We start from the raw sequence: 11409 nt of genomic DNA, 5'->3' as shown, positions 1-11409 counted from the left end.
CCCATACAGGGCTACGCCATGGATGTGCTGTGGTGGCTTTGTGCTCCCCTCCAGCCAGTGAGTGGGTGCAGGGCTCTTCAGGCACCTCCTGGGTGACACACTTGGAATAAGGGGTCATCCTCATCCATCTGCTGGTGAAGCTGCTCGAGTAGCTGAGCCTTGCGCTGTTTTTGCGGCGTTTCTCTGCTCTGTTTGCAGGGGGGAGAGGAACAGACCAGATCCGTGGGAAATTCTCTCCAGGCACAGGAGAGGGCAGAGCACAGCCCCGCGATGGCTGTTTCTGCAGCTTGTTCATCTCTGTGCAGATCACTGCTGAGGAGTCAGAGGATGAGCCTCCGTCTAGAGAGGAGCGAGCGGACACCCGGCTCGGCGCACGGGATGCACCAGAAGGGTACAGCAACGGGGCTGTAACTGAAGAGGCTGAAGGCGACAGGCGGCGAGATGAGGAGGAGGCAGAGCAGCCGGACCAAACGGTAACTGAGCTGCAGGGGGAATGTTCCTGAGGAAGACATGGTGCTGTGTCCTCAGGAGCACTGAGGTCAGGAGGAGAGCAGCCTGGGGTTCTCAAACAGAGATTGCTTCTCTGTTCCCTTCACTGCACACCGAATGGAGCTCTACACCATACTTGGCACACAGCTGGCGGGTGGATGGTCAGTGAGGTGTTTGTTCTGGAGAGGAAGGTGTGAAGGCTCCAAGCAAACACCAAACTTGCTCTAGCCTGTGATGTTGTGTTGTCACTTCATGTTAAGGTTCCCTCCTGTGCTGTGTATCAGGTCAGAAGTGTGTCCTTGCAGACACTCAAAAGGAAACGGTGCTTTAATCGACAATTTGACATTGCAAGTCTAGTCCAGCCCGTATCTCACCAGAGGTGAGGGTCAGGGTGAGAGAAGTGGAACTGCCCCCGGCCTCACCTGTTGGGGCTCAGCATCTGGGGTTTTGGTTGCCAGACAGTGTGGCCACAGGAGCAAAGACCTCTGCAGTGCTTTCAGGCAGGTTTCTGTGGAGATCTGAGTGACTGGTGAAACTGTCATGTTTGCTAGAAGGACAGAAATACAGTTTACCCTAGAGGCTGAAGGAGGGATGAAACCTTTCCTCTGCACCTGGCCTATCTAAACTGTTTCTTGCCTGATTTTCTAGTCTCAGACATTGATATGAAAGTCAGCTGAGGTTTAACCCTTTGTAAATCTTAGGTGCCTTTCTCCATTTTCTCCTTGTGACTTAATTTCTAGTCACTGGCAAACTTGAAAGGATGAGTATTGGTTTTATTTAAGGGCCCTCCTCACATGCTGATCCTTGTGAGAAATGCTGGTCTCCCTGTGGAGCTTTGCTGCCCACAGGCACACTGACGGCTGTTCCATTTGTCTTTGCAGCCCGTGTTGAGTAACAAGCCACGAAAGAAGAAAAAGAAAAGGAAAACCAGGAAGACTTTGGCAGGGGAGACTCTGGTATGTCTGCCTTTGCTCTGAGAGTTAGTGACTGCAAATTCCTCCTTTAGGGTAGACAAAGTGGTAACTGAGGCAGCTGCAGAAAAGATTTCAAGGCAAAAATGCTCCATTTTTGCATTGTACTGCTTGAAAATCATGAAACAGTAACAGCAGCTTTTGACTGTGGTCTTTCAAACATCCAGGACTGGTGCAGCTCTGCAGGTACTTAGGGCTGTGAAATCCTTTCAGCAGCATCTTTCATCTCTGCTTCAAGGCTTCAACCAGGAGGGGTCCTGTGCAAGGAATTTAGCAGTTTTCTTTATACTTTCCTTGCCCTACTTAGGCAGCTCTTCTGGCTCTGCAGAGCCATGCAGAGCTCTCGCTGCCAGATTCCATCATCCACATTCCCTTCTTCCCTGTGCACAGCTGCACACTGTCTCTGCAGTTGGAGATCTGATCACTGAATGCTGTCAGGAGCATCTGCCACATGCTATTCCTATGGGACCTGCTCCATCCCCTCAGTGATGAAGGGAGTAAGGGAACAGTGATTCTCACTAAGCTGTCTACCCCTAAGGAAGTGTGCTTGGAGCAAGAACTTTATCCAGTGTCTCTGTGTGTTGTGGATAAAACTTGAGATGAATCTATGTGCTTGAATGTACTTTTATCTGCTTGAGCTAGCCTGGGAGTCTACTTTAGCTAGGCTAGGAGCCTAAATGAATTACATTATCAGTCTTCTTAATAGAAATAAAGGTCAAGTGGGAGCTGGTTTGCTGCTAAGAGGATAGTTAAATCTTAACTATATGAACTATATCTTAACTATTCATGCAAGCAAGACCCTTTGCTCAGCATCCTGAGCCGTGCTGTGCCGCCGTGTTGAAGGCTGTGGCTCTGGTGTCAGTGCTTGGCTAGCCACCTCCTCCATGGGAATTCAGCTGGATATGCTCAGGAGTGAGTTACCAAGGCAGAGAACCCAATCAGAGAGCTCATTTCCTCTCACAGTCTTGAAAATGACAAGCAGCAGGGTGACATCTGCCAGCTCTAGGGAGAATTCATACTTAGAAACAGGCAGTTCCATTTGCCAGCTCGAGATAATACTACGTTTGATTGAGCGCTTAAATGCAAAGCACATTATGCACTCTTCATGTATCCCCTCCATGCGGAGTGGCTATATTTAGCTGGAAAAGGCGAGTTTGCTATGCTGTTTGGATGTCCTGAGTGGAATTCTGTGTTCCACCCACGTTCATCATGAAGAGGATGTGAAGTGGCTGTGTAAGGAATGTGTCACTTGCTATTTCTGGGGAAAACCAGAGGAAAATTGGGATAAAAATGTTCTACAACTGTTGAACATGCACTACTGGATGTATCCTTTGTGGTGTTGGAAGATGGGAAAAGTGAGAGTGCAATATGTTAGAGCTGGGTTAAAATCAACCGGGTTTGATAGCTTATTACGAGGGTCACATCAGTAGTGTCCTGGGTTCAGCTGTAACAAGTTATTTTTCTCCTTCCTGGTATTTGGTGCAGGGCTGTGTTTGGGTTCAGTCTGAGAACAAAGCTGATGACACACGTTTCAGTTGTGGCTCAGTAGCACTTACCCCAATTGAGGACTTTTCAGTCTCTCGTGCTCTGCCAGTGCAGAGGGGCACAGGAAGCCAGGAGGAAGCAGAGACAAGACACCTGACCCAAACTGGCCAAAGGGGTATTCCATACCCCAGCACGTCATGCCCAGTATAGAAACCGGGGGGAGTTACCTGGAAGGCCCAGATTGCTGCTCAGGTTGGGCTGGGTATCAGTTGGCAGGTGCTGAGCAATTGTATTGGGTATCACTTGTGTTTCTTGGGGGTTTTCTCCCTTTTTAGTTTCATGTTCTCTCCCATCATTGTTAGTAGTAGTAGTAGTTTGTATTATACTTCAGTTTTTGGATTGATCTTACCTCAACCTGTGGGATTTACATTCTTTCTATTCTCCTCCCCATCCCACTAGAAGCTGGGTGGGAAGGAGAGGAGCGAGCAGCTGCATGGTTCTGAGTTACCAGCTGGGTTTAAACCACAAGTAGCTTATTGTTGCCATAGGAAGTAGATGGTAAAGGCTAATTATATAAATAATTCAGGATTGAAATCATCACCCCAACAGTTCAGGATGTTCTAGGGCTTGTAGTGGAAATAAACCAAAGCAGGGCGAAGGCTGGGTAGGAACAGGCAGACCAGAGACCAGACCTCCTGCCAGCTCCTGCCCAGGATAGACAGAATCAGCTGGCATGTTCAGACTCAGGAAAGCAACAGCCCTATGATACCTTGAGCCAGCGGGGAAGACCAGCCAGTCCTTCTGGGGGGAGCTGGTGGGAGGGAAGGCAGGCGCTGGGCAGCATTCCCAAGGGAATAGAGTGCTGCATGGAGAGCAGGAGGCCTCAGTAAGAGAGTACATAGGCAGTGGTGTAGCAGCAGTGCGACCAGTAGGTGTTACACCAGTATTGCAGAGATTGGGTGAGCCAAAGGACCCAGAGGCAGTGGGGTGTGATCTCTGCTGTGGTGACTCATTCTGTAATAACTGCCTTGTGTTTGCCTATCTTAAGGAAGACAATGACCTGGAAGACATTGACAGCTTGCTACAGAAGATTGAGGATACCAGTGGGCTATGGCAGCAGACCCAAAGTGGAATAATTGCTGACAGCAGGCCTCTGCTCTACGTAGAGCACAGGTAGTACCTGCTCCCTTCCTGCTTTTGGCCTTTGGTGTGACGGGGATATCTGTTGCCACAAGGAAGAGAGCTGGGAGCCTCCTAGTGTGATCTGGCCATGAATTCAGGACCTTGCTTGAAGGGGGTTGTGGGAATGGTTGTGCACAGCCCCATTTCTAACTGTTGCTCTTAGAGCTGTGTTTGGTTTTGAGCAGTGACTAATATTATCTGCTGTCAAACCTGGTTCGAGTAGGTGACTGGGCCAGATTAGTCTCCAGAAGTGACAGCCTAAAATACACTCTAGGAGTGTATTTTCTAGCACTTTCTGGAAGTGCTGGGAATGCTGGTGCATTACCTTTGACACCAAATTCACCTGGCCAGGTGACAGGCTGCATTCAGCCTAGCACTAGGAGAGCAGGTCCCAGTATACCACGTGCTGTTCTCTAAGGAGGGCTGTACAGTGCCAGGAGCTAATTTTACCAGGAAAGCAAGTTAGACTTGTTTAACCTTTCCTGCATGTCACCATCAACAAAGTGGACTAAGCACCAAGCACATCCAGGAGCTGGAGAATGAACCTGCCTCACACTTGACATCTGTAACATCTGGGCCTGTGTCATGCTGGGAAACCTGCTGGAAATGGGCTGGCTGGTGTGTCCAGTGTGTTTCAGAGCCCTGGGATGGTGCAGGTGTTGGCAGCTCTTTCTCCTGTTGGAGATAATATTTAAACCTGTAGCTGGGTCAACTTAACCAGTCCTGGTTTTGAAACCCCCAGTCACACTGCATCAAAACTGAGTCTGGGCTGGCGCAGCCTGCTCAGGGACACTGCAGTAGGACCAGAATGTTCATGTACCCAAAGGTGCTTTTGAACTCCAGTGACTTCTCAGGTCAAATAAACATTCAGAAACCTTTGAGAGCTGGGTGATCTCCGAGTAGGTGAGAGTTGGCAGTGCTGGATCTCAGCCTTCACACTCCTTCTCTTCAAGCCTGGCTTACTGGGCAGCAGAGAGAAACCCCTCTCAAATACATCTTCCTTCTTTGGGCCAAATGTTAAATTAAGAAAACTGCAGGTGTTTTCATGCTTTGTTGCAAGATCTCTGTATTAATCCTTGCCAGCCTCCATGCTGTGGTTAGGATGCTTGCCCTGAATTGCAGGCTGCTACTGCTAAACTCAGCAGCAGGTAACTAGTCTTTTCCAGGCATGCATACCCCAGCTTTGTGCTCCTGAATGGAGGCTCTCCTGGGACTATCCCAGAGTGAGGCCTCAGCTGCCCTGGAGAGGGCAGCAGAAGTATGTCCCAGCTCAGTGCTGTCTCTGAAGGGGAGCAGGAAGACAGCATGCTTCTGGTGGAACAGGGCTTTTGGATGCCTCCTGTTCTTGACCAGCTTTAGTCTCCTTTCTGTGTATTGTGTCAGATCCATGGTGTGTGTGACAGATGGGAGCTTGGCCAGAGGCAGTTTGAGGTACAGAGCACTTGGGGTTGATGGAGGGGATTCAAATTTGAGACTTCCGGCTGTGTTTAACCACTTTTCTTTCTTGTTTCAACCTCCTCAGAAACTTGAATCCAGAGAATGAGTTGAAGAGATACTTTGGGGCTCGCACTGTTCTTGGTGATCAGAGGTTAGTCCAGAACTTAATATTAAACCCTTTCAAAGTCCAGATTGGTGGTCTGTCCTTCTCTGAGTGCAGCTTACCAAGTCCCCAGTGCCACACCTGGGCAGGAAATCCAGGGTTCAGGGTGTTTTACTCACTTAGTAGTGCTTCTTGGGGCAGGATAACATTTGTTTTGTTACAGGGGTCGGGGAGTAAGACTTCTCCAGATTTTTTGCTAGAATTTACTTTTTTTCTGCTGATATCCCCGCTCATTTACTGTCAGAACAACCTTCTGAAGTCCTTTCACTCAGATTCATAGAGTATAGACTCCTAGATTCTTTCTTCCTTCTCCAGCATTTGTCTCCTGTGTCTGTCCCACAATCTGATGTCTTACAGAGTGGAGCCTGAATACATTCCAGGGGGTCTCATGCACTTGCTTTCAGGGTCCTAGGGAACCTCCTGCTGTTTGGGCACGAAGTCTCTGTGCAATTATCCATTGCACTGTGGTCAGCATCATCCAGAAAATCCCTGCTTTCATGAGCTGGTTGAAAAATGTGCATGTAAGAAAGGATTAAGCTCAGAACAGTGATGTGGAAGCAGCAGTCTTCTCTTAGAGAGTCTGTGGAAGAATATTTAGTACTTGAGGAAGAAGCAGCAGTGCCTAATGGAGAAGACATGACCTCATTAGAGTAGCCTCAGTTTCTGATTTCCTTCTACCCTGAACCAATGCATTGGTTGCATTTGTGAGTGCAGTTTAAACTGAATCAGTTGACATTTGAAGACACTGCTGGGAGGAGAGGTGAGTCAGGGGGATGTGGGCTTCTCTTCATGGGACCTGGGAAGCTGTCTGAAGCAAAGAGAACTTGGCAGGAATAAAAATGGGGGAGAAGCTATTGAAGTGGAAATGCTGGAGGCACTGGCTGGCCCAGGGAGAAATGCTTCAAGTAAGGCAGAGCCTGAGTGAAGGTATGTAGTGTCTTGAGGGCAGACATGTTAAACCTCTGGGCAAAAGCCCTGTGGCAGTGCTGCAGATGGGGAAGAAGTTGGATCTCTTCTTTTTTTTTTTTTTTTTTCTTTTTTCCTTTTTTTTCCACTGAATCATCCTTTTTTCTGTCTGGTTTCAGCTCTTCTCATTCTGTCTGCAGAGAAACTGTGACCTGTTGTGTTTATTTCCCCAGGCCAAGGCAAAGGCAGCGCCAGTACGTCCGCAGCACGTGGCTGACAGTTCCAAAGAATACCTGGCCACGCTATGGCAAAACAGGTGAGGCTTTTGGTGCTGCCGCCTTGGCACAGGCGCTGCGAGAGCCTCAGTACACGGAAACCAGAGCTGCTTTCATCAGCTGCCAGGTCTAGGCTGAGCGCTGGCTGATGAGGAAAGGAAACTGATCTTCAGCTGATGGAAATACATCCTTCCTCACAGGGAGAAATCTGTCACGTTGTATCTTGGTATTTGAGGGATTGTTTTTCCCATTACTGGAGGTAGCAGGTGATGAGAACTTAACTTCTTAACAGCAGTGTTGCTGGATAATGAGAAAGATATGTATCTACAAGGGTGATGGAAAGGAACTATTTATCAGGGACTGTAGTGATAGGACAAGGGGTGATAGATTCAGACTGAAACAGGGGAGATTCAGGTTTATAAGCCAGAAGTTCTTCCCTGTGAACGTGCTGAGGTGCTGGCACAGGGTGCCCAAAGAAGCTGTGGCTGCCCCATCCCTGGCAGTGTTCAAGGCCAGGTTGGACACAGGGGCTTGGAGCAACCTGCTCTAGTGGAAGGTGTCCGTGCCCATGGCAGGGAGTGAGAACTGGATGAGCTTTAAGCTCCTTTCCAATTCAAACCATTCTATGACTGATATCCATGGGGAAAGCAAGCGGCCTGCAATTCTAAGGTGGACTCATGAGAGGAGGGAAAGGAGTGAAATTCTCTAGGAGTTTCTGAAGATACATCTTGCTTTGGACCCAGTGACATGAATGCGCTTTCTGTGTGGTAAGACAGCAGAAGAGCTGCTCTTGCTGCTGTGCTGGCAGTGGTGGTACACACGTCTCCCATGCACCCTGTAGGTATTGCCATGCAGCTGATGGATACCAGGAGGGGAGTGCAGTACTTCACTTTCGAGCACCATCGTGAGTACCAGCAAGTGCAGTTCAAGTTCCTGGATGCTGTAGAATCCATGGACCCCAACAACATTGTGGTAGGTTGTGAAACTGGGTTCTCTGTGCTTTTACCTTCTGCAGCCTCTTTCCTAGGCAGGGGAGGTGGGCTGATGCATCCCAGGGCTTATCTCTTTTGCCAATCTCATTTTGAGCAGTGGAGCCCTGTGCCCCCTCCATGTGGGGTGTGGCAGCGTTGCTTGCTGAGCTCCACTAAGATAAGTGACCACCTTGGTGCAAATGAAGACCAGTGGCTGGTGGCTGAGCCTTTGTAGCTCTGCCCAAGAACATGCCAAGTAGCCATCTGGAAGAGGAGCCCACTGAAAGGCTTTGGCTGAAAGGGTAGGAATAATGCTCCCTTGTCTCAGCTCTTCAGCTGAGGAAAAATACTGTATGAACAGATCTTTAAATGGGAATCTAAACTACAGCTGTTCTATTTATAAACTATGAATGAAAAATGTGTCTTTTCTTGGTATTGCAGTAAAACAGTCTTTGTATTGAAAGTTCCTCATGTGTGTCCAAGCTCGTTGAGTGGAATGGTAACATTTATAGTCTGTAGTGATAAGCAGCAGTAAAATTGCTCTGCACACTGCAGAGCCATAACAGAGGTATTTTTGCTCTGAAAACCCTGGCCACATGAGCTCAGATACACGCCCTGGAGACGTTTCTTAAAGAGGCCATTGTCTACTAAATAAAACTTAACTTCTTTCCGCTTTCCCACCCTCTGCTCATAGCCACTGCTCTCTTCAGCTCTTAACTTCTGCCTGCTGACTGGATGGAGGGATTTGCATTAAATGATGCAAGGTAATTCCTCTGCAGCAGCAATCCACCAAAGAGCCAGTATCCTAACGACAGCTCAAACACGGCTTTGCTTTGCAGAGCAAGATGGGGTTTCTGTGGTACATTTTAATGTTTATGCTCTGTCCTGTAAAATGGGTCTGGCTACGTTTGAGAATACTGGCTTTTTGCTGACAGAGGAGAGACTCAGATGAGCTCTTGGGCAGAAGCTCTTCCCTGTGAGGGTGCTGAGGCGCTGGCACAGGGTGCCCAGAGAAGCTGTGGCTGCCCCATCCCTGGGAGGTTGGACACAGGGGCTTGGAGCAACCTGCTCTAGTGGAAGGTGGAAGTGGGTTGGGACTGGATGAGCTTTAAGGTCCCTTCCAACCCAGGCTATTCTATGATATTCCTACAGCTTTAGCCTTCCATTCTTCTGTTAAGGGTAAAATTTAACACGAGTTCACAAATGCCAGAAGTACTTCAAATGCCAACCAGTTTATCTGCAATAACCACAGTCTCAGTGTAACTGGAGCCCAGATCTGCCTTGCTGCTGTCACTTCAGCATACAAAACCTTATTTTTGGGGTAGTCCTGCTCCGCAAGTGCTTTTTCTGCTCTTGCTAGTGGATTGAAAGGGTCTTGCTGGGGAAGTTGTGTGTGAAGAGTGCTTTTTCCCATCACCATGACCATTGGTGCTTCATCTCTTCCAAAAAGGACTGGAAAGGAACTTAAGAGCAAGCAAAGAAGGGGTAAAACATCAGGCAAGTGGCACTGAGGCAAAGGTGCTGTGCTGCAGCAGCCTAGAGCATAAAAGCTTTCTACTGTAGGTGGTCACACTGTAGGCCACCATCCATCAGCTGCACAACTTCTGGAGCTTTTGAAGCTGCATTTTTCAGTATGGGGGAAAGAAAATCCCCAAACTAAACTGTGAGGAGATTTGAAGTAGCTTCAGTATTTCGATATTGAAACTAAGTTTGAGATGCTTGGGAAAAGTAGCCTGTTTATAATATAGTGAATGCAGAGGGGTTTTGTGATTAAAGTTCTATTCTGAAGCCTGGAGAAAAAACTAATGCATTTAAAAAAACTAAAAAGCCTGGAGAAAAAACTAATCCATACTGCTCAGGAGCTGGATCCTGGAATTGCAACAGATGTGTCAATATGTCCTCCTGGTACCCAGAGGAAGCAAAAGGCTGATGAAATTCCCAGAATTGTTCAGGGATAGAGAAGAAAACAAAAATGCTGCCTGTTTCTTGACTCCTGAGTGCAGTCCTGGGCTCTCCCCTTCGGGAGGGAATGGAGGATCTGGGAGAGATTCAGAGGTCAGCAGAGATGATCAAAGGCCTGGCATGCCCATGGCGCTGGAAGAGCTGAGTTGGCTGGAGGGAGCTGCCTGAGGGAAGCTGCGATCAAAGGCTTACAGATACTGCTCTGAGTGGGGAGAGATCTCCCTGCTGTCCCTTCCAGCACAGGGATGGAGCTGCCACGTTGGGATTAAAGGAACTTCTTCACACTGTATGTTTAAGCAGCAGCTTTCTGTGTTGCAGAGCTGGGGTGCTGGAAAGGTACCTGCGTCAGTAAGGGAACAGATTCATGAGAGGTGATGCCACTAATGTAAGCAGCATCTTTGACAGAGGGGTCCCTTAACCCCTAAAAGGTGGCAGCTTAGGGTGTGCTGGGAGCCATTATGTGTGCCCAGTTTTGTGTCGTCTTTCCCAGGCATCTGCTTTTGCAGACAGGACAAGATGGACCTCTGCTCTGACCCAATGTGGCTGTTGTTAGGTTCTTTTAATCCATAGTTTCAGCTTTTCACATGAGGTGTGGCCCCAGCGTTGCATTACAATCTGAGCATTGCCTCTCTGATGGTGTGGGACAGGATTTCTTCACCTTCAGACCCAGAGGCAGGAACAGCTTCTTTCTCTTGCGTGTGGTGTCGGTGCATTTGCCTCCCTGCCAGGCTTTCAGAGCTTGCCTTGTAGACAGAGTGCACAAGAATCCAGTGATTTGTGCCATCGTCTAATCAAGCTCATGCTCTTCTGTAGCTGCTGCTTCAGATGAACCCGTTTCATGTGGACTCCCTTCTGCAGCTCAGTGATGTGTGCCGGATGCAGGAGGATCAGGAGATGGCCCGTGATCTCGTAGGTAAGAGCTGAGGTGAGGAGCAGAGGTCCTGGCATGAATTAGTGATCAAAGAGTTTTGGGTTTGGTTCACAGCAGAGCAGCAAACCAGCAGTGTTGGCTTGGCTCTGTGTCTGTGACGGCGGCCCTGAGCACTCAGCCTTCCTTTGTCCTGCAAACTAGCAGCTTTTTCTGGGCACTTTTAAACAGAGCTAGACGTGCTTGTCTGGGGCAAAGCACATCAGCGTTCACCTTCAGAGTGAATGGAAGGATTGTCTGGACGTGGTGGATTCCAACCAGGAGGATGTCCCTTACAGGAGGAGAGTCTGACTTAGTAGCTACAACAATACAGCAGTGCAAGGGGCTGCTGCAGGAAGTCTGCCCCTCCGGAGGGAACCAGCTCTGCCCTCCAGGCTAGCCTGCCTTGCCTTCCTCTGACCAGCGTCTTGCAGATCAGGCCCTGCTTGCTCCTCAGAGCTGCACGGAGCAGGAGGCATCCAGAGGATGCTGTCCCCTGGACGGCTGTGCTGTGGTCTCTGGTGTCAGGTGGGCTGTTTGGTGTCAGATGAGGCATGTGCTCTGCAGCATGATAGCAGAAGCAAGAGGTAAAGCGAGGACAGGATCTTTGGCTTCCCCTTGAAAAGATAATTGTGGCAGGGGAAAGCGGACCAGGCGCAGG

At 48.9% G+C, this 11409-nt stretch overlaps 1 protein-coding gene across 1 annotated transcript in view; it reads left to right on the top strand.

Moving 5' to 3' along the window:
- Positions 1-305: 305 nt before the first annotated feature.
- Positions 306-11409, top strand: part of TCF25 (transcription factor 25 (basic helix-loop-helix)) — a gene marked incomplete at its 5' end in the record, with an annotated part of 18069 nt that continues 6965 nt past the window's right edge. The window contains 7 exons of the mRNA XM_010010807.1: positions 306-473; positions 1371-1445; positions 3994-4118; positions 5650-5715; positions 6867-6949; positions 7750-7880; positions 10655-10754. Of these exons, the coding sequence (XP_010009109.1) occupies positions 306-473; positions 1371-1445; positions 3994-4118; positions 5650-5715; positions 6867-6949; positions 7750-7880; positions 10655-10754 (748 nt within the window). The remainder of the gene's footprint in view (positions 474-1370; positions 1446-3993; positions 4119-5649; positions 5716-6866; positions 6950-7749; positions 7881-10654; positions 10755-11409) is intronic.

The sequence above is a fragment of the Nestor notabilis genome, unplaced genomic scaffold (genome assembly GCF_000696875.1).
Source record: "Nestor notabilis isolate BGI_N333 unplaced genomic scaffold, ASM69687v1 scaffold14153, whole genome shotgun sequence".
Taxonomy (NCBI): Eukaryota; Metazoa; Chordata; class Aves; order Psittaciformes; family Psittacidae; genus Nestor; species Nestor notabilis.
This window is presented reverse-complemented; position numbering and strand designations above follow the sequence as displayed.